A 27,863-nucleotide genomic window follows, 5' to 3' on the forward strand; every position below is an offset into this window, starting at 1 on the left:
AGGATGGGTGGGAGAATGGATCAAGTCAGAGAGATCATTTGAGGTGAGAAGGAGCCACCTGGAGATGAATCTGGGAGAAATGGCAGAGGAAAGCATTGAGTTATGCAAAGAGCGTGATGGCTGGATTGTTACTGGGTAGGAGTTATAAGGAGAGACAATGTTTTCCGAAGCATTGCAGGAAAATACAAAGCAAATGAAGTAGCTGTGGTGCTGAAGGGAGAGGCAAGAGAGGGTGCAAAGATGGAGGTGGCATGGCACAAATGCCAGGCCAAAATGATCTTCTGGCTGTGGTTTTGGAGGGAGAGCTTGCATGTTGATGAAGGGAAGCTGAATGACAGATGCGTGTTTCTTCTGCAGCTCAGAGAAGAAGGGTCAGCTCTGAGATGTCCTAGGAGGAATGATTTGTCACTTAGTCTGATCTGAGCAAGAAAAGGGGAACCAGGTCTCTATGATGATGAAGACCTTATAAAATTTATAATAAAATTATTTTGTAAAAGTAACCACCTGAAGCTGGGGAGGCAATGAAGTTTTTCTGTGAGGAGGAAAGGCTGTGAAAGAGGTCTGGGTGTGAGTGTTTTGCAGGGTAAGCAGTTGCACCTATTGAGGTAAAGTAGCTGGGGTACAGGAGAAACTGTTAGCAAAACAAGGTAATTGAATCAAGAAGTAGATAACAGTCAGTAAGGATTATCTTTTTAATGTCTTGATTCAAATCAGTTTCTGTATGTGCTCATCTAATAGCAGTTTATATCAGATATAATAATCATGCAAATAGTGTATAGTATAGCCTGGGGGGGTGGAGGAGGGAAGTTTACAATTATTTCATGCCTGCCTCTGTGTCCTTCTCTAGGTGGATTTTGTCTTCAAACAGTGCTCAAGGCTGCTTATTGCTCAGGTAGTTATCGTTACCTGTTAAGGTATCTGGCAAGGCTCTTTCAGGATTGGTGGGAAATGACTGTCTTCACCTGTCGTGTGCCTGGCCTGCAAGACTGCAGAGTGAGGGAAGCAAGGTGCCACAGGTGAGGCTGAGTGGAAGGAGAGGCACCTTTTCAGGGTACGAGGCTTTCCTGTCAGAAGTTTCCAGGCATCTTCTTCTGCAGCTGCTGAGGGGGAGCTGTTTGTGTCACTAAATGCAGACAACAAGTGGCACTTCTACTTGTTGCTTCGGCACCGGATGGGAACAGCGCATGGAGGGCAGGCATCAGAAGGTGCTTTTTCTGTCACTCATCGCACTGGGCCGCATCCACAGCTGCTGTCTTTGACATGTTTAGTCCAGAGGAAGTACAGACAGATGTCTTCCACCTGGCATGGGAACAGCACTTATCCACAGCTTGGAACATTAGGTACTACTGCTTCTCTAACTGGCAAAGGCTGTAAGCTTGCTGAGAGGAAAACTTATTTCAAGAGCGCTACTATTTTTTTTTCCTTTTTTTTTTTTTTTTTCAGGGTCCGTTTCCTAGGACGCACTTGCACAACTTGTATCATGCATTCATGAGTTTGCTTCCAGAGTGTGAAACAGGGAATAGTAGTGCTTCTTAAACCAGCTTTAGTACAGAACTGTGGCCAGATTGAAAAGGTGCTGAAAAGATGCAGCACATGGAGGTCACAGGAAGCACAGTAGCCTTTCAGTGGCAAAATGTGTTGTATTTGAAGATCTCGGGAGCAAATCCCTGCTACTGCATCCTGTTGTACACATTGCCCTGCTCTTTTTTTCAGGCGGAATCTGACATGAGATTCTGTAGCCGTCCTGGGCAAACCCTCCTTTCTCTTACATCTGGACCCAGTGCTATGTGCCAAAGCGCCCCAGCCAGCATCTGTGTATTCTAGGCACTTTTATATTAAAAACACTCAAGGGCACCTTTTTATTTTGCAGTTTCCCATCATTTGTTGACCACGTAAAGGGAGAGGCTCCCCAGGCCAATAACACAAACATCTTTTGAAAAGAAATTAGCAGTGTGCACAACATTGTTATGCAATGGTTTACTAGGTGGAGGTTTGAAGAATAACTTCTCCAAAGGAAATTACAAGGGGAAAGCAGATTGCAGTTTCCCAATTTGGAAGTTGTCCAGGGAGATCCCTGAGTCATGGAAAACCATTGGGATTGCTTTAGTGGCTGTGTTTCAGCATTACATCTTGTACAGAGAGCAACAGCTGGATGAGTTTGTCAGACAGTGTAAAGTTGTTGGCTTCTGCTTCAACAAGGAGAGAGAACTTTGGGATTACGAATGCTTAACCAAATAACAACAAATCCTCGTTGCATCTAGGGGACAAATTTGGTCTGCAAGGCGAATGCTCATCTTTCTCTTATTCCTTTTGCTGTATTTTCTGAATGTTTCTGATAAGTTCATTCTTAAAAAATACTTAGAGAAAAAAAAATTGTCTGGTGCTTTCTGAAACCCAGTGATGTCAGTGCAGTAGTTGCTGTTCTGATTATCAGAGTACTTGAGCAATGAGACAGGACAGGGTGTGAGTGAATAACCAAATATACTGTCATGCCTTCAGCTCAGTGTTTGACTGTGGAAATATTCAGTTTGCAAGCAAGACTATTGTGGAATTGTCCTCCACCTCACCCCAGAGGAGATGAGAGAAGCCTCATAAATGGGTGTTCTTGTAGCTGATCTGGATAGATTAATAGTAAATACAGCTCATCTCCATTTATTGAAGTAGAATTTAACTATTAGCAAAAAGGGGACTGATAGACTGCTAAGTCTATTCTATTCCTGAAGCCTGGGTTGTAGGCGGTTGAGTGAGACTATATTAAAGGTTGTCTAGCCAAGACATTTAGTCTCCGTTACAATTTAAAGCAGGTAAATTGGGAGAGAGATTGATATTTTGCACTGGCATAAATCCAGGGTAACTTCACTCACTTCAGTAGAGTTAGGATACGTTCTGATCTCTGGTTTGCACTGCTAAATCTGGGGTAATTATTCTGAGAGCAAGAGAAGGACTAAAGCCAGCTTCTAGTTTCATTTCTATCTGTCTAAACCTGAACCAGTGCCAGGAATTATGTTGATTTTTTGGAGTTCCTTTGGTTATACCCTTGCATTTAAGAGCTGATTTCGAGCATGTATGTTTGAGCACCACAAACAAAGCTTGATAAGATGTTAATTTTGCTCATGAATTTCTTAACCAACCTCTCAGTTCCTCCTGCTCTTTTACGTAATATTTTATTGGAGATTTAAAGGTCAGCCAAGCTCTGACTTACCTATGTTTCCTCCATGGGGGCATATGGCAAATAGGATGCGCGCAAGAGGATAAAGCTGGGAGGAGAGAAGTAGGTGGCACCGACACCCCTGGAAATTCAGCCTGCCCTTGTCACGGGGCTGCAGCAGCAATTCCCAGCCCACGTTCTGTGGGTTGAGCCAGCAGGACTGTGTTTGGGCAGGAAGCAATCAGAGAGGTGTGTGCCTGTGTGCTTTGGCACAGTGCTTGCTGTGAATTGCTCCAACATAGGAACCTCCTCTGAACTCATTAGTATTAAAACAGAACAGAAGAGACTTTGTAGGGAGGGAGAGGGTGGGGAAGCCGGAAAGGTAGCAGTTTAGACGGCCATTTCCTAATAACCTTTCCCACACCTACCTTCCCGTATGGGGTCTCATCTGAAGGACCTTGGCATGAAAAACAGACCCTGGCCCAGGGAGGGGGAAATAAGGGGAGGAGAAGGAAGGGAAGCAAGGGGTGGGGAACGGGCACTGTGCTGAAACAGCAGATTTATTGTTATTTAGTGTTATATACGGTGATACTGGGAGCTCTGTTTGAGAGGTGTCTGATATACTGTGTGTAACCAGAACACAGAGATAAATGTGCTGTTTGCCTTGGAGGACTTCCAATTTGTCACAGTGAAAAGATGTATCAAGCAGAATAAATGGCTTCAGGTCTGTTCAGTGTGTTCATTCAGTTGACTGGACAGTGGGACACAGGGTACACCTATCAACTGTGCAGGTTTCACTAAGCTGCAAACACCAGGCATGTTAAAAGACAAGCTTAAAACAAGAATAAATTGCATGAAAAAGGGTGGGCAGATAAAATGGGCTTCTTTTAGGAGCAAGTCTGATAATGCAGAATGGGAAGCAGCCAGGTAGGTACACTTCTACAGAAAAGAAAATAAGGATTATAGTGGATCACGAGTGAGCATGAGTCATGCTGTTTCTTTGTTTATTAAAATAAACAGTAATAAAAAAATCATCTTCATGGAATATATAACCAGGAATGTGACATGGAAGATGCGTGAAGTAATCTTTGCACTCAGTATTGATAAGGTCTCAGCTCGAACACTGTCCCGGCTTTTGAACAGTACACTTCAAAAAAGAAGTACTTTGACCGGGGGTAGCCCAGAAGTCAATTAGAGTAGGAATGAGAGGTCTAGAGGATGTGACCTCTAAGAAAGACTGAAAGAGCTGGCCTTGTTTAGCCTCAAGAAAGAAGACTGAGGAGGGACATTACAACAGCCTTTAATAGGCTTGAAAACTGTTATCAAGAGGAAGGAAAAAATCTGCTCACCATGTCTGTGGTTGATAGGGCCGGAAGTAATAGGCTTAAATTGCAGCAGCAGGGATTTAGATTAGACATGAGCCTGACTATTCAGTTTCCATCCCCATCCCTATCATTGGGCTCGTTCCAATTCACTGACATGGACACGCAGCCCATCTTAACTGAAATAGCAGTGATGACAGTCAACTTTTTGTATTGTCGTCCTCAAATGCCCACCCAAGAGGAGTATCCATGGGGCTTCCCTCTTGCCATACCCATATTATATCCCTGCATATGTGAGAATGTGTATCTAGAGCATGATCTCTCTGCAAACATCTGTGTGTGCTGTTGCATAAGTAGGTACTGGTTTTCCTCATTCTTTCTCTTTCTATTTGCCCCAGCAGATTGTTGTCTTATCCACGTGGTTTGCCTGCAAAGGGCAGAGAAATGGGCAGCAGACAGCTGTTTCTAGTGGCCTGTAAAAGGGGAATGCCACAATCAGCCTTGCTGCTTGTATGTCCTGGTATGCTGTCAAGTCACAGAGAGGAGTAGGAGCGAGACAGGATTTAGCTCTTTGGGAAGCAAACAAAACAATTAACTCGTGATTAAGGAGGAAAAATGGGAGCAGAACAGTAGAGGGTGGTGGTGGCTGTGTGTGAAGGGTGGGGTCCTGGGGAATTAATTGACTTTTTGTTAGATACTTTTATCTGCCAAAAAGCAGTGCCCTTGATAGATGAAATTCTTATGCTGAAGCTGAGTCATAAGAATGAATAACTTCTGTGTTGGCAGCTTAGAGGAGAAACATATCTCCCAGTATGCTAACATCAGGTGCTTTCTGCTTTGTAATGAAATGTTATAACTGAGAATCAAGAGATCTGGGCCCCCAGTACTGAGGGTGTTTTAAAGCTGCATCTCTTTGAAAAAACAAGAAGGAAAAAGAGTATAGTGAGAATCAAAGCCTTTTGTCTGTCTGCTTTGCAATTAGATCTATGGCAGTAGCTGAAACAGAAACATCGCTTCTTGTGCCAGCAGGCTGTGGGAGAAGCTCCTGAGAGCAAGGTGTTTTCATCATGCACAAATGTAACAATAAAACATTGTAGGTATTGGTGGATGGCATATGTGTTATATATATAGTTGTAGTGTACTTCAGGTGCAAGTGGCATATGCATCTGCACATGCATACAGTGAGTGAATGCAGACACATAGAAACCCAGTGATGTTTACCAGTGATCCACTTAATTCTTATTAATTGTGAAACTGATCAAAATGTTGCTTTCCAGCCTCATGTGGTGCATTATTTCCTCATACTTCACAGAGACTGCTTTTAACTGCAGAAGCTAGGATGAGGTGCAAGAATTTGGTGAGGAGAAGGGTTTGTTTGGGGGGATTCTCTTGCTTTTTTTCTTCATGGACTACAAGAAGACTTGGGAGATAGATCAAGTATCCAAGTGGGAACTTTAACTGACCTGATGGCTGGTTAAAATTTATGGCAACCAGCCATGAATTGTGCCAGGCCCTGCTCTGAGACCCTGGGGCTGGGAAACGCTTGTCTAGAGAAGAGGGCTCTGTTTCCCTCTCTCTCAAAGTCAGTCTCAATCACACTGCCTGCATATATGCAGGGGGCTTTGCTGAGTGCTACTTCTTTTGCACTGGTGTTTACATCAGGTTGTTTAGTCAAATGAACCTCATTTACTGACAGCTCGGCCAGGCAGCCTCTCAGAAAGCCTCATTGGCCTCCTCAGTATCACAACTGGGGAGTCTTCCAGCAGGCTGCCTCTCATCTGTCAGCCTGGTGAGCTGGATTGAACAAAGCCATGGAAGGAGAACTGTAGGGGAACAATCCTCTACTGTCCCCTGGAGGTGATCGCAGTGACTAAATAGGGAAGGTTTGTTATGCTGGATTGGATCCTCTACTGCAAAGGCTTGAAGCACGCCGCTGACAGCCCCCTCCCTGATCTCTTCCCTCTGCTTCCCCTTCCTCTATTGTCCCAGAGATGTCAGACCTATTTATCACATATCAGCCTGAACTGTACTCAACATCAATTAACCCACCAGCAGCTATTCCCTCACAGTGACTGCACAGAGAACACGAACCTTATCTGGGGCCCGGCAGCACATGTTGAATGGGATGCCATGGTGTGTCACAACTGCTGTTTACTTCATACAGGATTTAAATAAATTCATCCAGTGCATAAGGTCATCAGCTCTACTGTGCTACCTGAGAGCATCAGTAGAACTGGAATATGGCCTTTCCTTTGGGGCACAGTGACAGATGTGTATAAATGACCTTGTGGAACCTGAGGCAACAGGTATTATATGGTACAGGGAATTTATTACACTGGTAGCAGTATATTGTACTTCACTTTGTAACTTGGGTGGGTTTGATGCTGTTAAGAGACTGAGAGAATGATTGATGAGGTTGGTAAGGGAGAGTGCATTCGTGTGTGACAGGAAAAAAGGGTAAAGGGGAATGAGAAAAAGATTAGAGAGGGGGACAAAAAGTTAAAGGTATGTATGTGCAAGAGAAGGAAAAAAATAGAGAATAGGGATGTGAACAGGAAGCAAGATACACGTGATGCATTTAACTAGAATTCATGCAGTGCAAGGTCATAACGTGAAAATCTTGGAACCTGCATTTTTGAGGTAGGTATGCAAACAAGTTATTCAAACATAAAATTTTCAAATCATGGAGGTTTTCTAGAGCCTGTTTCTAAAGGCACCTTAATGTCATTTCTACTTGTTCAATTTTGTTCCCCATTTGATGGCTCACAGAGAACCATGCTGGCATGAATGAGCAAGAGAAAAAATACTTGCAGATACCAATGCTGTCCCCATCCTGAAAGGGACCTTAGCATCACGGAATCAGCCCGACTTTTGAGGCAGGGAGTCAGGAAGTGTTTGACTGTCTACATAGTTTATTCTGTAGCTTTGAACTTGCAGGGCTTTTGCACGGCCCTCTGAAGCTCATGGTGCTGGTCACAGGTCAGATAACTGCTAGTCTAATTTGTTCTGGATGAACATGAGCTTCCATTTTGAGTTTAACAATGGAGAGTAAAGTTTAACTTTTCTGTGGAGTGTTGCCAGTTTGTGCCATCTGAGAGTTTGGTTCCCGTGGTGCTTGTTAGTGCTGGGACCTGGCTGTCTTGTGCTGGAGTACCCATCTTCTGCTGAAGAGCCAAATGGTGCAGTAGAACTGTAATCAGTCAGTCAAAATAGGCAGTTCTGTGAAGAACAGAAGTGATGATTCTATTTGTCAGTGTATTGCATCTCCTAGCTGCATTCTGTGATGTAAAGATTGATTTCATGCCAAAGCTATTCCCCTTGGGGACAGCAGAAGGTTTACATTCTGTAATAGTTCTGTAATTATTCCGTAATAATTCTTTAATAATTGCATGAATTTGTAGGCATAAGTAAACACTAAAAAATGAGAATGTGCTTTTAAATGTCGTTAACTGCTTCCAATCATAAAAGCCATTAAATGTGAAACACAGGCCTGAGATGGATGCTTAGAGAAAGCAACAATGGAAAGGATGTGCTTTCAAGAACGTTGTAAGAGAGAGTGTGACCTACAGACAGAAATTAAAAATATAATTCAACTATCCATAGCTGAATCCATAAGAACTTAATGAAAAAAGACAGGTATCCAGCTAAACATCAGAAAATATACAAAATCTCATTTCCCTCCTGGCAAAATGCGTGTTACATCCATGCTAATGAAATTATCGCCTGTAGTGAACAAAACATATCATATCAGAATTCTGTGCCCCGTTGTGCTGGAAATGCTATGCATAATTCATTGCACTTTTATGATTTTTAGTAAGTTTTAGTGCAGATTTTGAGGTTATAGTAAACTAGAGCTATGCTTCAATTTCAAAGGCATTTCTAATGGTTTGAAAAAAAGTTTTCACTCCAAACCAGATGAGGAATTTCTGCATTTCTTCTGGAAAGGGAATTCTAAGTGTATTTCTGTTTACATACTGTAAAAACAAACAAACAAGCCCTTCTGAAAGTTTATTTACACTTAACTCTGTCCCAGCCTCCCATAAATGACTGAATGACAGAGAGGCAATGTATATCTTGGTACAGAGGTCTTGGTAGGTATTAAAGGCTCTCCAGAAGAACCACTGTTCTACATTCCCAGAATATTCCTTTTTCCTCTACATTATTTCATTTCACATCACTAAGAAAAGTGCTGCCCAGTCTAGGTGAGAAATGCCTTTCTGTTCAGCTCTTTTGGAGCTTTGAGTGATATCATTATCAAGCTGATGGCTACCAAGTATCAGATCCAGCTTTCTCACTTTGATAAATGTTCCCAAAAACAAGGGACATAATGTGGTTTTAAATCCCACAAAATACTCTTTTATGTTTCCTGCCCATTCCTCCTTCTCACTCCCTTTCTTTCTCTGTCTCTTATTTCCTTGGTTTGTAGCCATTTTGAATGGAGGCCATCTTCCCTTTTGGCCCAAGAACTGGGCTGGAAATATTCGAACCTTAAATCCAGCTCCAGTATGTATTAAATGTTTTATCATTGAAATTCAATCTCTCAGTAAAAAATGCCCACATGAAAGTGAAATTAACTGAAAGTATCCCTCTCTCAGTAAATAAAATAAAATAGGAAATAGATAAAGGAGAGAAATGCAAGGAGTATTAACTGGAGGTACTTTACATCTCCCTCAGGACAGCCTGGCAAATGTCTTTTTAATCTGTATTTCATGAGAACACTTGCAACATCAAGTATTTTAAGAGCCAAGAGGCTAAGATCCATTGTGCAGGGTCATGCTGGCATGAACTGCCGGAGTCGAGCCCTCCATCCAAGGCATGGCAGAAGAGCTACTACGTCTCTGTTGGGAAATGGGCTTGGGCGGTAGAGGAGGGCGTTTTCACCCTTTTGTTCTGACAAACCCTATTTTCTTGCCCTTCATGCTTGTTTCCTGGACATTCAGTCGCATTGGCTTCCTCAACCTGGCTCCAGCCCCAGGCGTGATGACTCCATTCAGAGTCTGTAGTTCTCCATTCTCCTGCCAGTCTTTGCAGTTCCTTTCTTCTTCAATCGCTGCTTGCTGTCACTGAGCTAAGTCTTCTGGCTTGAAATTTTACTTTTTGACAGCTTTGTCTCTGTAGTCATGTCAGAAGCAAATTCATGAAGCAAATTACCTTTCAGAAATACATTCAGCTCTTTCTGTAGCTACTCCTGCTTCCCTTGAAAGCAGCAAGTTTCTTTACATGCTGTCTGTTCAGATCCCATGTCCAAATAGGAAAATGCTCCATCTGATGAAGGATCTTCTTTCTCAGCTAGGTCGTTGTTGCCAGTGCAGTCGTGGAGGTCTTCTGTTCCTCCTGCTGCAGAAGGGGCTTGCAGATAGGAGACACAAGAGAATTCAGAGGGTTCTTGAAGGAGGGTTCTTATCTATTGTATTTTGCAAGGTTTTGTGGTTCTTCATAGGTTGGGATTTGATTAAGGGTTTAGGTAGAGCAGGGCATGTTATGCCTGTAACCTAGAGCAGCTTTCTGTGTTGTTACTATGCTCCCTGAGCTAATGTAATGACTTCTTGCACTCTTCTAGCTTCACCTACCCTCCTGAGTCATGATGAAGTAGGGTGCAGAAGCCCTTTGTTCCCACTGGATCTTCCATCCCTTCAAACAGCCTTTCTAAACTTATATCCTGAAAAGAATGCTCTCACGATGCAAAATTGCTTGACTAGAAGTCGCATATTCTCACTGCCCCGCTGAAGGCAGAGCGTTCTTTATGTCCCTGATACTGCCAGTGTCTGTGGGAATGTCCAGAAGTCGCTAAGTGGCAGCATCCTGCCCTCCGGGTGCATTCAGTCAATAGGAGCGTTCTTTTGATGAAATGATTATCTTGTGCTGGATTGCTTGAGATCATCATTTTTGAGAACAGGCCAGCAGGCTGGTCTGGTGGACAAAGCTGCTGTGAGAACCAAGCAGAATCAGTTAACCTCTCAGCTTGCTGCTGCAGTGGAATTCAGCTTTATTATTATTATTATTATTATTATTATATTTTAAAAAGGCTAAGATCATTAAGCCATTCAATAAAACAATCGTAATTTTTCTAAGAACTTAGCTGAGACCAGCCAGCCCTTTTCAGATGTGTATTCTGGCCCCTTTGGTGGTTCTTCCAAACCTGGCATTTCTGATTCCCTGTCTGCCCCTCCTTCCCCTCCCACATGCTTGACCTCCAACAGCATTCCTTCGCTTGTCTTAAGACCTTACATGTCGTTTCACTCTCCCTCTCTCCCCAAGAATGCGATCCTGGCCTGAGCTTTCTAATTGTGTGTAGCAAGGATAAAACTCCTTGCCTCGCTTGGCTGCCCTCTTGTTTGGAAACTCACCCTAAACATTTCCACATGGTTTGTACTTTTTTTGCACAGCTCGAGTTTTTTTTTTTTTTCTTTTTTTTTTTTCATCTTTTCTTTTAAACTTCTTGTGTTAAAACAAAACAAAACAAAACACTCCAGCTTCTTCTACCTTGGGCTGCTGGCACTGACCTTGTCTTGTTACTGTTTGCATTTCTTTTGTACCTTTTTGCAGCTGAAATCTCTATGGGCTTTTAAATCTGTCAGCAGCCGCTACCAGGCTCAGTGTGCAATTTAGCTCACTGTTTTCACAAGTTTCCCAGCCCTGAAAGCTTTCCCAATGAGCCATTGTTGGGCTGAGTTAAAGAGGTATTGTCTGTGCTTGGGTTAGGTTAGTGTGGGTGCCAGAATCTGCATGTGTGGCGTTCTCAGCGCTGCGATGTCATCGAGATAGTGGCCCCCGGACACTTCCTTCTCCAAACACTTTCAAATATATAGGAAGAAGGAATCCCTGCCAAAACTGATTCATTGAAATATTACTGGAAGCTTGTCTTCTTATCGCTGTAACTCTCACTTAGACACCTTTGTCTGTCCCTGCTCATGCAGGCTGCTTGCTCTGAAGACCATCCCTACTTGTTCTCACCAGCAACTGAAATGGCCAGCTGGGACTAGAGTCCTGTTCTGGTCAGCACCGAGTGAGCAGAGAGCAAGTGGCCATCTCTGCTGAGATGATTTATAGAGCCATGAATAGGAAATGAGGCTATTGGTATCTACCTGTTACAGGAGAGAAACTGATGCTAGGAAATTCAGTGGCATATCCACAGGGGGCTCCTGACACAGCTGGGAGTCAGTTCCAGATCACAGCATTATTCCTCATTTTGTTAATGTGAGATTGGCTAGGCTCTAACAGGGTGTCTTCTGCTGAACTCATTTCTCTTAACGGAGACTGAATTTGCTGATCTGTTTAACCTGATGTAAAGTTGTGTGGAGTTAGGTCCTCTGATTCTGAACTGTTATTTGTATTTAACCAGGGACTGTGTAGTCCAGAGGACAAACACAAGAGTACTGAAACCTTTTCAACCTATAAGTTGCTGATGGCATTACTGTTTCTAGACTACAGCCTTGTGACCTTTGTTTAAAAGATATGGTGATTTCATTGTTCTTGTTCTAGATGGTTGTCAGTCCTGGGAAGAAACAAACCACTATTCTTATCTATCAATTTCTGCCCAGAAATAGAAGAAAGTGGCACGTGCCATAAATCCATTGGCAGTTTTAACTGGAAGACCAAGCTGGTACTGCAGTCCAGAAAAAAAATTGTATTGAATTTTTAGCTTTTCTCCAAGAACCTTAAAGAGCGTCGATGTTACATAAGCCAGTACTTTGAGTTCTTAACTTCATCCCTTTCATGTGGTCTTTCCCATCCCTTACTAATTACGAGTAATGGAAGTCTGACATGGCAGTTGTTCAGGCTGCCCGCGTCATACCTTGTGCTCTGACAGGGAGAGCTTGCAGTAGCAATGCAAAGATTACGAAACCAGTAATATTTGGGGTCTTTGGGGGGCACAAAGTCTTATGCCTTTTGATTGAAGGTTAGTCAATGTACCTGATTCAGATTCCTCTCAATACGTTAGAGATCATCAATGCAGCTGTTGACCATGTTCTTTTTCTTTTTCACAATCTCCAGGATGAATTGGATCTTACAGACAAGAACAGAGAGGCTATGTTTGCACTCCCTCCAGAGAAGAAATGGCAGATTTACTGCAGCAAAAAGAAGGTATTACCGATGTCCTAACTGAAGTAGCTTTCCAATAAATTCTCTGTGCATGAACATAATCACTGATACATATCTAGATGTGAACTATAAGTTTACCACTGTTTTCTCAAGAACATAATTGATATAAGGATTTTTATTGGCATGAATATGGTACAACTTTTTCACAAGTAGTGTGTGCATGTGTGAGTTTTGAAGAGTTTTTAATAAGTTAAAATCATATGTTGCTCCATGTTGAAGCTTTAAGGTTTCTTGTTTGAGCTGGAACAAAAGCTGTAGTGGAAATGCTTTAAGGCATTTTAAAAAACTTTTGTAGATTGCTTAGAATAGAAAATTTATTACTGAGATATTTCAGGATGGCTTCAAATATCTGTAAAGTGCATAATAATGGTATCTTAAAACCTAGCTTTAAAATCTTTCAGAGCTAGTAGGAAAGGCTCTGCATTGCATTGGAAATTGAAGAAGGACTTGCTCTTGTCAATTTCTGTGTGAGGTTTCTCCAGTCAAGGTTTTCGAACCTCAAACAAACCGGTGAGAGGCCCTGAACATCAGAGGCTGGTACCTCACACTGAGGTACCATTCTTTGTCACTAGAAGAATGACGGCCAAGTGAACTGAAAGGTTGTGTCACTGATGTGAAATTTGTAAAAGAGGAATTTCTGCAGGAGTGGTGGAGTGGAAATTTTTTGCTGCTGGAGGAAGGAAGCAGGTAATTGGAAGCAAAGATAGCCCTGGTAGTATGTATTCATTAACGGTAAATGTTAGAAAAATAGGTGGTAAGTTCAATAGTTATATTTCCCAAACATGCAAGTCATGCTATGAGAGTATTAGTCTTTATATATATATTTGCATAACAGAAGCTGTAAGAGAAGGTTTAGATTTCTATATTGAAGGTGGGACATTGAAACCCTGATGATGATCCTTCTGAGGTCATTGTGTTTGCTAACTTTCAGGTGTTTTTTTTTTATGAGTAAATGAAGGCCTTTGGTATCCGAGACTGCTGGCTTGGCTTCTTTCCTCAACAAGTAATAAACATATATGAAATCAGCTTTCTTACCATGTATATTAAATAAAATCTCAGTCAAACCAATCACATGGACACTTTGCATGTATCTTATTTTTGTTTGAGATGCATCACACAGAGAAGTTAATAGCATCAAATTAGTTACAGTGCCTCTGAGCTAGCAATAATTCAAGAAGTGCATAAAAGCAGCCTAGGCTCAGTTGTGCTTGGTGTTCTTCATTCATCTTCCTGCTAGTACATAGAGCTTGCACGTGGAGGGAAGGTGCAGGCTGTTGTGATCAATGTCTGCTTTACATTTTTGCTGGCAGGCTCAGCTGACTTTTTCAGCTCTGGTGGGAGAGGATCTATTTGTAGTCGTCTTAGAGAAACACACATTCCATCTCCTGGACCAGTCAGCCTTGGCAGGAAGATACAGGCTTTAATGCATTTAATATGTTGGTTGGATTCACTACATTACACTTTTTTTTTTTGTCTTCCCTTAAAGTAGTGGATTTGATATAAGAATCCTGAAGACCTCCAGAGTTAAAGGAGCTGCATACTGGAAAATCTTTATAATGCATTTATAGTGAAACCTCAGTTAGCTGAACTCCAGCTATCCAAAATGATGTGCTAACTGAAACACTATACTGTTGCCAGATGTCTATTCATTACATTGTAGATACTTTCAATTACTTGAAACTTTAACTGTCCAATGTTATTCATTGCTTCCCTTCACAGTCAGTCAGATGATCGGTGCTGACACATCTCTCTCTAGCCTACTACCTAATCCACCTATCATTATTGTTCTACAATGACAGAAAAGCATGTTGCAGCCTTCCCTGAAGTGTTCATAATCTGATTTTAGCCACAAAGGGCCCGATTTCTAACTTGACAGAGCTCTGTCAGCCATCCAGGACTACCCCCCAACGAGCTCTGTCTTGCTGATGCTGAGTTCTCTGTTTTCTGGGAAGTGAGGGCTCTGCATCCACCACGAGGAAAAGCTCTGTAACATGGCAAGTGAAAATGCTATGAACTCGAAGGTCAAAAAGTACAAGTTGAGGAAACTGTTCATTCATTAATCTCAGATGCTTTTGCTAGTCCAAAAAATAATGGGAGGTCAGAGCTTCCCAATCGGCTCCAAAGGTGGCAAGGTTAGTCAGCAGCCTGAAGTAAAGAAATGTCACCTGCAGAAATGAAGAGCACTCCTTATTGTAGGCACACTGTCCATTTTTCTTGGCAGTTAGACTTCAGTTATAGTTTTTCACAGCACTTGTTCCCACTGTGCTAGCAGGAAGTCGTCATTGTACCAAAAGGTTCATTCCACCTGTTTCTGATACCAACTCTTTCTAAAGAAATTAAGACGGATGTGTCAGTGCATTTAAAATTATATCCTGAGGGCACAGCTTGCCAGTCAAAGTTCCCGCATAATCAAAGGAGACTCAGTTTTGTATGGGAGTTTTGTGATAGTGGGTGATATCTACAATGGAGTGCTCTCATTGCATCATACAGCCATGCTTGCTTTGGGCACTGCTGGTCATTCTAGGTTTGCACCTGAAACCTCCAGTACTAAAATCATAATAAAGGAATAAACATTGCTCTGCTGGAAAATGATAACGTGTTCTCAGTCTCAGCCATTCCTCTACCTTGCCTTTAATCTGTACAGACTGGATAGTGAGAGATACAGTTGTCCATTTGCATCAGAACAACCATTTCCCCTTTTGGGGGGAAAATCAGTCCCCTTTTGGCACCCTGACACTACCCAAAACGCCAGTCCTACGAGTTCAGAATGCCCCTGTCTCTGCAGTATGAACTTGCCCTGATGCCATACAGTTTTAAGTAGAGCCATATGGCGACAGAATGTGAACGATGGCATCCTCCCCCACTTCATGTACTTTTATTCTGATTTTGTTTAGGATGCTCTTTGTGACTTGCCACAGTTGAAATTTAGACTTATGTAAAAGTTAAAGTTCACTCCTGTAATTCCTTCCTGTAAAATCTTCTCTAGATTTCCTGTTGTATGTTTTGCAGGAATTAGATCAAGTACTAGACCGTGTTTTCAGATGTATTTGAAAAAGGTAAAATTTCTGATGCCAACATTTAGAAAAATGCAGTTACTTAGTACTGTTTTACCTGGAGCTGGTGCTAAGGTATATAGTCTAGTTAAATACTGATCAGCTAATGATATGGAAAGAAAATGTTGCCAGCTCAATTATTTCATCTGTAAATCAGTTCATATTGGGATTCCAAAAAGGATACAAAACTCATATATTGATCTGCTTTGACACGTTGCTTTGGATGCAGCCTGCATTTCTAAGAATGAGGCCTCAGTGTGCAGGCAACAGCTTATTGCCTCCTGTACTATCCTACAAGCTCGTAGACTTTTTACTATTGGATAGCAATTCAAGTTGTTTTCTTTTTATGGCTTTTGCCAGAGGCTAATCTGTAAACCTTCAGTTGAGCAGATTTCAGTAGGAAGAAAACATATTTTGCTGAGTTAAACAACTTTGTTGTTGCTGCTGCTTTTAACTTCCATGTTTCTTGGAGGAAAATTTGGTAGCAAATCTCTTTGCAAAGTACAGTCAAACTGGACTAACTATACCATACAGCTTCCCTCCAAACAAACAAAGTCAACTAAAAGCTCAGTCCTAATAACCAAGTATGTTGAACTTTCCTAGATACGTTGGGATTATTTTTTATTTTTTCCATTTTAGTTGCACTGAATAGTAACAATATTGAGTTGTTTGTGCAGTACCTGTTCAAGTGACATCATTCCAAGTCAAGTAGTGAAGCAACAGTCACAGAATAGCAACTTTCTGGAAAGAAGTAATTACGGCATCTGAAAAAGTGTACATGTGTATAATCCTCAAATTGATTGTACTTTTTCTGTTACCAGAAGAAGATCCAGGGAAAGACTTCTCTACAATAGCAAAACAGGTTTAAAACAATTCTGATGGAAAATTATTTAAAATACATGCTGTGCCAGACAATATGCAGAAATGAGAAATTCCTTATGAATCCATCACCTGCAATTATTTTTTTTTAGTGTTTGTCAATTATATTTTTCATCTATGTGATGAATAGGAAAACTAGGAAACTGAATATGAAAATAGGAGTCAGGAACTTGTTTCTAAAAGTCTCTGATCTAAATTGCTGTATAATTTCAAAGAATTTGTCATCACTATGTTTATGTATAAATGCACTTCTCTCTATCTGAAAGAAAGAATGGTAAAATAGTAAATCTAGGGAAACCTTGTGTCCATGTTCTGGTCATGTCATCCTCTCATGCCTTTTTTCCCTATTTTATACACATGCCTTGGCTGCATACCACATACCCATTTTTTTTTATTTTTATTTTTTTAAGAGACAATCTCAGATATTTTCTGATTAAGTACTGTTCATTATTTTACATTAACTTAAAAGACAGATAGGTTTAGCATCCTTGTAGGAAGGGATTTTGTGGTGAAGGAAGTGTCTGTACGTGGGAGAGCTCACTGCAAGAAGCAGGAAGAATGGAGCGGAAGGCACTTCTGTGCATTACACCAGCACTAAAGAGCCTAAGTCCTTTGGACTGAGGCTCAGTTCAGTACTGAGGCTGTATTCCAGGTTCAGTGTCCTAGAAGTGCTTCTAAAAAATGTTTATGCTTCTTCCACCAAACAGCAGCAGATACTGCTGCATCACCTGATGTTCAGTTCCCTTTTCCTAACTTGAAGGGTGTATCTAGCTCTACATTTGGCTTCAGAATGCCCTTGGGAATCCTAGCCTTAGTCTAACTTTCAGCAATTTTTCTGAAGGCTTTTTATAACATTAGTAGCTCTATTTCACAAACTCCCACTTTGGTCCCATGATGACTGTCTAACGTTAATGAAAATAATGTCTATATATCACCTAATTTTCTTTGAGAGTTTCTCTGAGCTTTACCCTGTGGCTCGCATTGTCAGCAAAATGTCACCATAAAAAATAGAGCTTGATATTGTGCAGCTGAATATAGCGTAAGATACTTCTGTCCTCCACCACCATGGCCAGGCTTGCATTCAGACTCCTGCAGAGCTCTAAGCAGAATCCCCAGTCCAACACCAGCCTGTGTTACTGCTATGAACCCTGCTTGAAGCCCAGCTACAGTTCCAGCTTCCAGAGAATGCATTTCACCCTGTACGTAGGATGCACACTCCTGTTAAAACTATAAATATTAAAAATAACTCATATGAAACATATCAATTCATATACATGTACATACACACACGTATATTACATGATGCAAAATTTATTGGAGCTGCGTTTGCAGATTTTGGCATAATTTCCTTAAGCTGGTGGGGATGAAGTGGAAGAGGGATACAGGTATAAAAGCTGGAGTCCTCTGTGATTTGGGAGGAAGCTTTCTGAGCTGAATGCAAATTCTTGCACCTACTGTTTGTTCTTGTGTTGTTCCACTCTTTGTTTTTGTACTGTAAAGTGTAGTATCAGCTTTGTTAAGATGAAGGGGCAGTTATTTTTCAACTAGACATGAACTGGTTGGACTTTTCTTCCAAAACCCTGAGGTATTTTCTGTGTATTTAAGCTTCATGTGGAGGCTCTAAGGCAAGAAGTTGCATCGCATCTGCTGTGTTTGGATAGGAGTTCTGCAATTTTTGCTATAGGAAAGGGAACCTGAAGAAATGTATGTTCTTTATAATGCATGGAGATAGTCAGAGGAAGATAGATATTCCCTGAAGAAGAGGGAGAATGGATCTTCATCTGGTCTCATTTAGTGATACAATATACCAGATGAAGATCACACCATTGTGTTGTCTGAGTGTGGGTTTTTGGTTTTGTATTGTCTGATCTGAGCTATGAAAGCCCTTTGGGGTTCATCCTTTCTGTACGAAGAGTGCCAAGCACGTGGTTGTCTTATAATAAATGAAGTGGGTGGTTTGAAGTTGTATTGTTTTCAATTCTATCTTCTTGAAGTATTTTTTCCTCTTTGAAATACTTTTAGAGTCTGTTGTTGATTTGGAATATTCAACTGTTTTGGTTATGGATTTATAGCTGTAAGGAGCACTTAATATGTCGCTTATAAGTTCCCTTCTTTAGAGTTGTTATTCCACACGCTGTTTCTGGGAGTAGAAGACATGAACACACAAGGTGATTTCCTACAGTATTTGAGAAGCCCTTTTAAGCAATCTCAGTTTGACAAGGCTTGGATGTCATTTTGTGAAGGCTTTTCTCTGAGCTTTGCATGAAATGTTCGGGGAAAGAGGGCTGTTGCTCTCTTCTCTTCATCTGGGAAGACAGGAAAAAAGAATAACACACACAGCACACATGATAGGCTAAAACCAGGAGCAACTGGTAGACAGCAGGAGGCTGAAGAAGCTGTGTGGGACTTGGAGAGCTGAGTGCAAGTGCATTGCTGGCAAAAACAATGAGGATATCTGATGCACGCAGGGCAAAGCCTGCTTTATACGTTGGAGCTGAACAATTAGAATCTATTTCAAGTTTTTTGTGCATCAGGTAACTTTTTCTGTTCCTACCGATGCTTTAGAAGTTCATGGCAGGAATTCAGGTCTTCAGTCAACATTTTGATTGAACTCAGTATTCAAACCTTGACAAGGACCTGAATAACTTGATCTAACTTTGCAATTAGCCCTACTTTGCGCAGGCCCTTTCTGCCTGAGGCCCCTTCCACCCTAACTTGTTCTGTGATTCTGTGAACTGACCGTAAGCCAAACTAGGAAAGCAGCTGTATGGCCCTATAAAGAAAGGGGCAACAGTAAGGCTCTGTGCAATCCACTGTTTCCGGAGTTACTGCTATGAGATGAACTCCTTGAAACAAGCTTTAGTAGAAGTTATTTGGTCCCCTCCCAGTGCCTGGGATCCATGGTTGCTTTGGTCTGAGTGACTGTCTGACTTCCTTAACTCAGGAGACAGCTGGTGAAACAGTCTGAAATGTGGAACTTCTCAAATGAATTCTCTGAAAATAGCCTTGCTTTCTGTTAGCCTATGGCTCAGTGGAAATCTCGTAATGCTGGTAAGTCGCGGTGGGAGGATGTTGCCCTTTGCAAACCGCGGCATTCTTTCAGCTGGATGTCTGGAAAATGCCAGCAGTTGTGGAGTTAACTTGCTTTTTTCCCACCAGCATCTGTTCCTTTTTCTGTTAACAGAATGACTTCATGCTCAGATGTTTGGGATGATTTGTTAGCTTGATACTGACATCGGGTGATTTCTGTATCCTTAGTATAGGTATTGAAGACGTGCACAAGGCTTCAGAAATTACTCTGTAAAAAATGCATGTAGGCTTTAGAGCAGAAAATTCAGAAACTAAGACAAACACCAAACAAGATGGGAACCAACAAAATGCACTAAGTGTCACTAATGCAGCAGTTACACATATTTCCTGATTAGCACTGTACTTAGATCTTTCCAGTCTGAAGGAGCTGTTTGATTGATGGCATTTTCCAATGTGTATTGTAGGCTGAAATAGTAGCTCCCAGATTTGGGCAACATTGTTAGAAGAATGTAAAATAAACCTTAGAATAGTATGTATTTCCTTCTACATCGTTTTATGCAGAGTAGGTGTTTCACCTGCCAGAATAAAACTTGAAATTCCTTTAAGATGCAATTTCATTTTCGTATACTTCCACACAATGAATTTAGGCTTTTTTCTCATCTCACATGAGTGTGTTGATGTTGACCCCATTGTTCCTTGTGCGGATCGTCATACCTGAGAAGAACATTTGGCCATTGTGTTTTTTTTTTTTTTTTTTTTTTTTAATTATATTTTTATTTCTTTTTTTCACATTGATATTTTCCCTTTTAGAAGTACTCCCAAGAGGTTACTTTGAGAAACAATATAGTAGATGTAATGAGGAGAGGTACTTCTCTTAAAAAAAGTTTTTAGCCCAGATTTACTCCTGTAGCAGTTCAAAGGATGAATTTGGTGTCGAGGAAAAAAATGCTTACACAGTTCAGCTGATATACTATTAGCACAGTATAGAATTGTGATACCTGAAAAACCACAAAAAACCACACTGTAGCAGACATAAGAGGAGATTTTTCCAAACAATTTTTACTTGGTTTATGTTTTCCATGCTGCAATGCTAACAGTTACAGACTCATTTATTTATTCTAGTATGAGAGGTTATTTTGGGTCAGGGCCTTGAAATTATATATTTATTTACATATAATCAAAAAGTCTTCTCTTCCCCACCCCCCCATGGGAACAGCACGGAATATTTTTAGTTTCTTCCTCCCTCTGTCTCTCTCTCCAATAAGAAAAGTTAGTCATTTCTTAGAAAATGCCTTCACGGGTCTTTGGTTCAGACTGCTGAAGACATAAACTCCATAAACTTGCTGTGGATTTGCTATAGATATGCAGAACACGTAGAATTTGAGTGCCCATCTTCCAGATTCTGTATTTTTCAGGTGTGCTACTAGTTCTTCCATTGAAATTAGCACTCAAAAATCTGGCCAAAAATAGTTTCAAGTTTATACAGTGATAGCTGGAAAATTGTCATCATAGTGCCTAATGTTGTGTTTTGCATTAGGCTTGCATTCTGTGGGAAATTGGGAGAGCTCAGTGGGAGCAGATTTGACCCTATCATGGAAAAAAAAAAATCCAAAACATTTACCCAGCTGTCATCCTTCTAAGATGGTGTAATTTGCTGTACTTAAAAAAGAAAAATAATGGTGAGCAATCCGATTTTGCTGTGTGGGAAGTACATGTAAATGGTGATTGTGTGATTTAGGTGCTGTCCCAGTATTCTGTTCTGTCCTTGTCTGTCCTCTTTTGAAAGTTCTGGGTCTCCACAATCCAAGTATGAGTTGATCCTGCTGATGGTATGCAGCAGTAATAATACATACTCTGTGCAATGTAGTTCTCACTGTTCTGACTAGTCTCAGGTGGATAAGCAAGAGCAGAGAATATGTAAATAACGAGTATGTGTCTCTGGTATGTGAGAAGTAGATTTGGCACAGACCAGAGCTCATTTTTCTCTGCATTCTGCATTTCACTGAATGTTCACCAGCCCTTCAAAAGCCAGCAAATACTGAACATGAAGAGTTGTTGAACTTCCTATTGTTTCAGTGACAAGTTTATAAATAGGAACAATTAAGAGTTGTTGCCAGGATCCACTGACAACCATGTTTTCATTACAGTCAGATATGGTAGTTTCAGCTATGCACCTGAATCAAGGTGAAAGTCACATAATCTTCCCTCATATTCGGTCACCTGTTGAAACGCATCTGGGATCCCAAAGGTTTTACAGATAAAATAAGTGAGAGAAATGAAGGTTGGGAGACAAGACATAGTTTTATCCAAGTTTATGGAAAGGGGAGAGACCCAGCACCTAAATGATAAACTCAAATATTTGATTAGCAATTTAAAAAACATTGCCTCCCCAGTCTCTGTTTATTCCATTTGTTCACCTGTCAAACAGCTCTTAACTCTCCTGGTTTTTCAAATACTGACTGAGTTTAAAGGAGGGAAACAAACTGAAAATACGTGTCTACTCTCACCATCCAACTTTGTCATCCCTCTCTGTAGAAGCAGAAGTGAACTAAAGCAAGACGTGGTGCCACTGGAAGCACAATGGACATGTCCACATTTTCCACACTGTTAAGACAATGAAGAAAAACCTTTTAGAGTTTGTCATTAGCTAATTCTGTGTGCTCCCAGAGAGATTTGTCCTAGGTAGCTGTGCCAACTCTAGGTAGTTGTGTTCTAGGTTGTTCCTTGTGCCTTTGAACAGGGCTAGTGACCTTTCATTGCCTTCATCAAGCAACGAATAGGGTGACTGCTATGAATGGTAGGTGACTTTTCATTTTATTTAGAGAAGATTGTAAGTGGTTGCTTGCTGGAGATAAACAGAGCAGGACAAAAAGATAAACTTTGAGTGCAGGCATGTGGCAGGTGGGAGGTTCAGTTACGCAGGCTGGGCTTGCTCTGTGGCTTTTCACTGTTGGCAAAAGAATGGCGGGAGGAGGAGGAGGAAAGGAAGTGAGGAAGGAGAATGAAAAAAGGGAGTTTTTTCTCACAGTCCAAATGAAATAAGTACCAGTAGGGTATAGTTGAAGCAGTGCTCTTGGAAAGGGAGCAAGGTAAGCTAAAAGCAGCAAGCCAGCTGTGGGGTAAGAAAGTCCCTTTCTGTGTTCACAGTAGGAATTCAAGAAGGCTGTAAGATTGTACAGCGAGATGGTCAATGCTAGAATGGAAATTTATTCACAATATTTTTACATAACGCAGAGTCAAAAGAGTAGTAGGGACAAAGCAGAGCTTGAATGTTAGTGAAACTGTAGAGTATGTCCCACTGATGCTGTTTCTTGGAAGCTGTTGGGATAGAGGCAGGTTGTTGGCTTCACCTGCCACAGGAATCACCACAGGATCTCGACCCTGACCTCAAGCTCACCACAGGTTTGCAGGGACAGAGCTGTACTCCAGGAGGACAATCTCAGTCCCAGGTCACACTGAAGAGCAGGCTGTGTCATGAGAGATGTGTTTTGCCTTCTCTTGAAGATCATCTGTGTAGAATGAACCTGAATTGACTTCTAAATAGTGGGGTGCTTCACAGTGGACATTTCTCTTCACATCCAAAAGAAGATGAAATGATGCAAGGGAAAGTTGTCTCCTAAGAGCTCATTCATTGAATTTGCAGAGAACTCATGAATTGCTTAATTTGGCAACTCATTATTTAAGCTATCCACCTACCAACTGCAAAATATCAGTTGATTGGGGCTGGTGGAAAGTAGAGCAATAAGATGTTTTAAACATGAGCACGGAGTTCAGTTAATAGGAAAGAATGATTGTCGGCAGCAAAATAGTCAGGAGAATATGTTCAATGGGAGAACAGTGTCCATGAGAAAGGTGAAACTTTCACAGGGGAGCAATGTGTAATACCGGTAGGCTTCAATTTGGCAAGTAAGCTTTATCCTGAGGGTGTAAGGAGTTGCATAATTCAGTGCGGCATCAGCTGTAATTTCAGTAGATCTGTAAATATAGGCAGAACCTCTCCTCTTGGTCACTGCACTATATGCATAAATCAGTGCCTGTTAATGGGGGATCCACATTCTACAGTAGTGTTAAATGTGTTTGCCCAGGGACAAGCACACTTGAGTGATCTATAAATAACAAGGGGGAGCTGATGTAGTCAGCCCTGGCAACAATTTTACATATCTGCATTGATGAGGATTATAAAAAAAAATACAAACAGAAGAGGAAAGAGAATTAAACATAAGGACATTCTTAAAACTTAAAATGTACTGTGCAATCTTGCTATCATTTAGAGTTCCTTAAAATGGGTTTCTGTCCAGTAATCTACAGATGTCTTGTGCCAGGCATGGTTATCGTAAAACTTAATTTTGTTTTAAATACTCCAATTATACAGTTTACTGAAATCAGTGGTTGAGATTTCTGATCTCTCTCAGTTTCAGAAAAAAAAAAAATAGCCTTTATCTTCAGCTTGTTAAAGTGCACTGGCAACATTTCCCCCTGTCGGTTAGGGCAATCCAGTCCATTTTCAGTAAGAAACTATGTATCTGTGTGTGTGTCTATGAACAGGATCTGGAATGTTTTCTTGAATGTAAAAAATAAAAACATGGTCTTTATTAGGCTGCTATTAATTAGAATTAATTATTTTGAAGTGGTTCTGAGTTTAGATGAGGTTGGAAGTGGCACATTATGTGTGTACAGTGTAGAACCTCTGCTGTGTCTGTGAGTGTTTGGGAAGCAAAAATGGTGATGGATGGTATAAGCAGTTCAAAAAAAGGATGGATGTAACTTTATTGGAAAATGTTCAGCCTGTGGTAGGGCAAACCATCTTTCACAAATGATTGATAGTCCATTTTAATTTTTAAAGACTGGTGAACTTGAGCAGCATTGAAACTTCTTTAAGTATTATGAAAAGATTTATAAGAAGGAATCTTCATTCTTCAAAAACTGTATCCCTTTTTCTCTTCTGTGCTTTTAGATTCTATTATATTTTGCGGCAGTGAGTTCCACAATTGGTTTGGCAGTATAAGGCATTTTCTAATATGAATAATAATATGAAGACTTTGATTCTTCCCTTGAAAGACTAGTTAGTAACCAGCACCAGAGGTCATTGTCAGGCCAGTCAAGTTGCTGGCAGCAGGGCAAAGATCAGGCTAAATAAAGGAAAAAAAAAAAAGAAAAAAAAAGAGAGAGAAAAAAAAAAATCCTACGCTTTGTTAGGTAGAATATTCCTGTGTCATAATCCAGTGAACTGGAAGCATGTATGGCTATACCTGACCTTTATAAGAGGCCATTAGAACTCAGTTACTTGCTCCAGCTGGTAATTAATGAGTATTCCATTTTAATAAGTTATACAGTAGACTGCTTTTGTGGTAGAAGGATTATTATCTGCACATCAATAACTTAATTCCAGGGAGAGAAGTAATGTTTGTTTTTCTCACTCTGGATAAATTGTACTTAAAGTACTTGGGTATAGCTCCCTCCTTCCCCCAAACCCTGAGAATATTTGTGTAAACGCTAGTCATGGCGTCTGAGAAATGGAGCAGTGACCACATCTGTCTACTGAATGGCTCGGTCCTATGGTCTGCCCTGTTTCAAAATTAGCATCTCCTGGGACATGGCTGGCTTTTTGGACGTGTAAACCGTCTGAAAAGCTTGGATGTATTTTAGCTCCACTTCTGAATTAGTATTTCATCCCAAAGCAGATCAAACACATTTTTTGTCTTTTAATGAAAGTGCTTTTTATTTATGCAACTTTGGCTGCTCTGAACTGAGACAGATGTTAATGGATGAACAGTGTGTTAATGAACAGGTAAATGTTTCTTTGAAAGCTGTACTTCTCCTTAAAGTGAACTTCAAGAAAAGGCAGTAAGTCAGTCATGGAAAAAAGGGAGAATGGTGATTTGGATGAGAGTGCAGGATGTACAACTTCAGTGTCGATTGATTCTTGGCTGTGCTACAGATTTCCTGTGTGACTGCGAACTCTGTAGTTGTCTGCATCCCATTTTCCCTCTTTCTGCTGATCTCACTGAAAGGGAGACTGAAAAACCTAATGCATGAATTTCTTTAAAGACCTTTGACAGTGTAGAGTGCAAGGTGTTACAGGATTGTATTGTATTCAGCATTAATAGCAGATGTTGCAATAAATTGAGTCATTTTAAAAAGTATCTGAAGGGAGCAGAGTAGCACTTTTGGGAAATGAAACACAAGTGATAGCCATTCTCCACCCCCAAAACAATCAAATACCCAACCTAGTTTATAGTGGCCAGAATATTCATGTGGAGAGCAAGGTTCATGTACTTCACTTTGAAAGACGCAGAACATGAACATGAGTCTGAATCCTGCACATCTCAAATAAACATTTTACCAGCTAAGCTGTTGTTCTAGAGAGTGTGGGAGGGCTTCATCCAGAAGCAGAGAATTTTTCTATGGCAAAGCTTTCTCATCAGTTGATGTAAGTCACATTAGAACATTAGAAGTTTCAATGAACTGGAGTTAAAAAAAAAAAAAAAAATCTGCAAAATCTGCAAAATCCCCACTTATTCATAACCAAGATCCTAATTTCCATTGCCTTTTAATAAGAATTATGTAAAAAAAAAAAAAAAAAAGCTAAAGGGACATACTCATTATGACAAACAAATAACATATTTCATTTTTTTCTTAAAATATAATAGTTTCTTATATTGACTTGTATGATTTATATCTTCTGAACTGTATGTGATGATGCTGACCCCATGGTCTTTATAGGTCCCTTCCAACTACTCTACTCTACTCTACTCTACTCTACTCTACTCTACTCTACTCTACTCTACTCTACTCTACTCTTTACACCACATAACCTGTTTCTCAGTTCTAAGAGGTGCTAGAATGGTGCATGCAGGCTGCTGAGAGGAAGAACTGCATTAACCTTAATGTGAGTTCTGCAGGCAAATTCAATTCTTTGTGACCCAAGTATAAATTTAGGCGTACAGTCTCTGGACAGAATATAGTATACAAGCTGGAACAGGAATTTTTATTACAGTAGCCTCATTTCATATTCTTCATCTGTGCTTGCATGCTGTTTTCACTGATGTAGAGAGGAACTCAGTGATAATATCATGGTTCCTTGCCAGCAACAGGTTTTAAACTTCCATTTTTCAGCACCAGATACATGGCTTTTTCCTGTTTTGTTCTCAACAGTGCAAAACAGTAAGGTCAGCTGCTTGCAGATGGTTTTGAGGAGAAAGTTATGTTTCCAGTGAATAGATATCATCCCTATAATAATCATAACCCATGATTATCACATGGCATCCATTATATGTAGTGTATGTCTTGATGCAACAGTTCCAGGAGGAAGTGTTATTTCAGTTTGTATGTTAGAAAGCTTCATGAATCCTCAGCCCTGGCAATTTCCCACAGGATTGTGTGTACAGGTAGTAGCAAAGTCCATGCCATGGTTGGACACCCAAGGATGCCAAGCACCCACTGGTCCCATGGAGCTGGGATTTGTCAACATTGCATAAAAACAATCTATGTGGTGGAAACAGGAGAACTCTGGATTCAATGTCAGGTCAGTGCTGGTTCCTAACTCTGCTAGTGATTTCCTGGATGAGTTTTAATTGTCATGTCACTCTCTCCTTTCCTCCATCTGCAGGAAGGAAGCCTTGTACTGCTTCTGATTTTATGGATATATTTCTTAATGCCTGCACGTGGTCAGGTTTTCAGGAAATGCTCTAGAGGGCTGCTTGACATTGTTTGGGGTCCTTTTGGTGCAGTGTGAGATACCAATGCATCTTCACTGGAAACTGAAACCCGGTGCTTGCCCCAGAAGAGCATCAGTGCAGGCAGTTTTGTCCAGACTTTCCCTGTGTTGTTTCTTTTAAGAAAAAAGACATCTTGAAAGAAGCACTCATCATATATGCAGTGGCTTTCGTTTTCACGATCCACTAATACAAAATATTTGGCATTTGCACATGGCTTCTGCAGTTCTTGTGTTTGGTACTTCTAGATTATGTCTGTTATGATGGCAGTTTTTGTATTGCAAGTGCTTGTTCTGCTGATATGGCAGTCACCAAAGGTTTCTGCTCTCTAGAGAATGGCTTGCCCAATGCATCCAGTCTCCCAGGATTCTCAAAAAGATTTTCAGGATAAGCTTAGCTGTGCAGACAATACTTTGTTGTATTTTGTTTCATTTTGATTGGTTCAGATGGTCCAAATCCTTGCCCTACTCCATTAAATCCTATTTTGGATGAAGTCAAAAGTTCCACTTTCCACCAAGGGATGGAGCCTGTCCAAATTAGTGTCAAAGCCTGTATAATACCTTGGCTATATTACAGGCTTGTATCGTATCAGGATCCTGTTTTCACAGCAGTT

The 27,863-nt window shown here is 40.8% G+C and overlaps 1 protein-coding gene across 3 annotated transcripts in view; it reads left to right on the forward strand.

Annotated features, from left to right (window-relative positions):
• The window catches only part of DAAM2 (dishevelled associated activator of morphogenesis 2), a 171,690-nt gene that overhangs the window by 57,986 nt on the left and 85,841 nt on the right, over positions 1 to 27,863 (forward strand). For all 3 annotated transcript variants that reach the window (XM_082757200.1, XM_082757202.1, XM_082757201.1), the window contains one exon: positions 12,466 to 12,555. In XM_082757200.1, the coding sequence (XP_082613326.1) occupies positions 12,466 to 12,555 (90 nt within the window). The remainder of the gene's footprint in view (positions 1 to 12,465; positions 12,556 to 27,863) is intronic.

Source organism: Aythya marila, assembly GCF_965140915.1.
Source record: "Aythya marila genome assembly, chromosome: 3".
Classification (NCBI taxonomy): Eukaryota; Metazoa; Chordata; class Aves; order Anseriformes; family Anatidae; genus Aythya; species Aythya marila.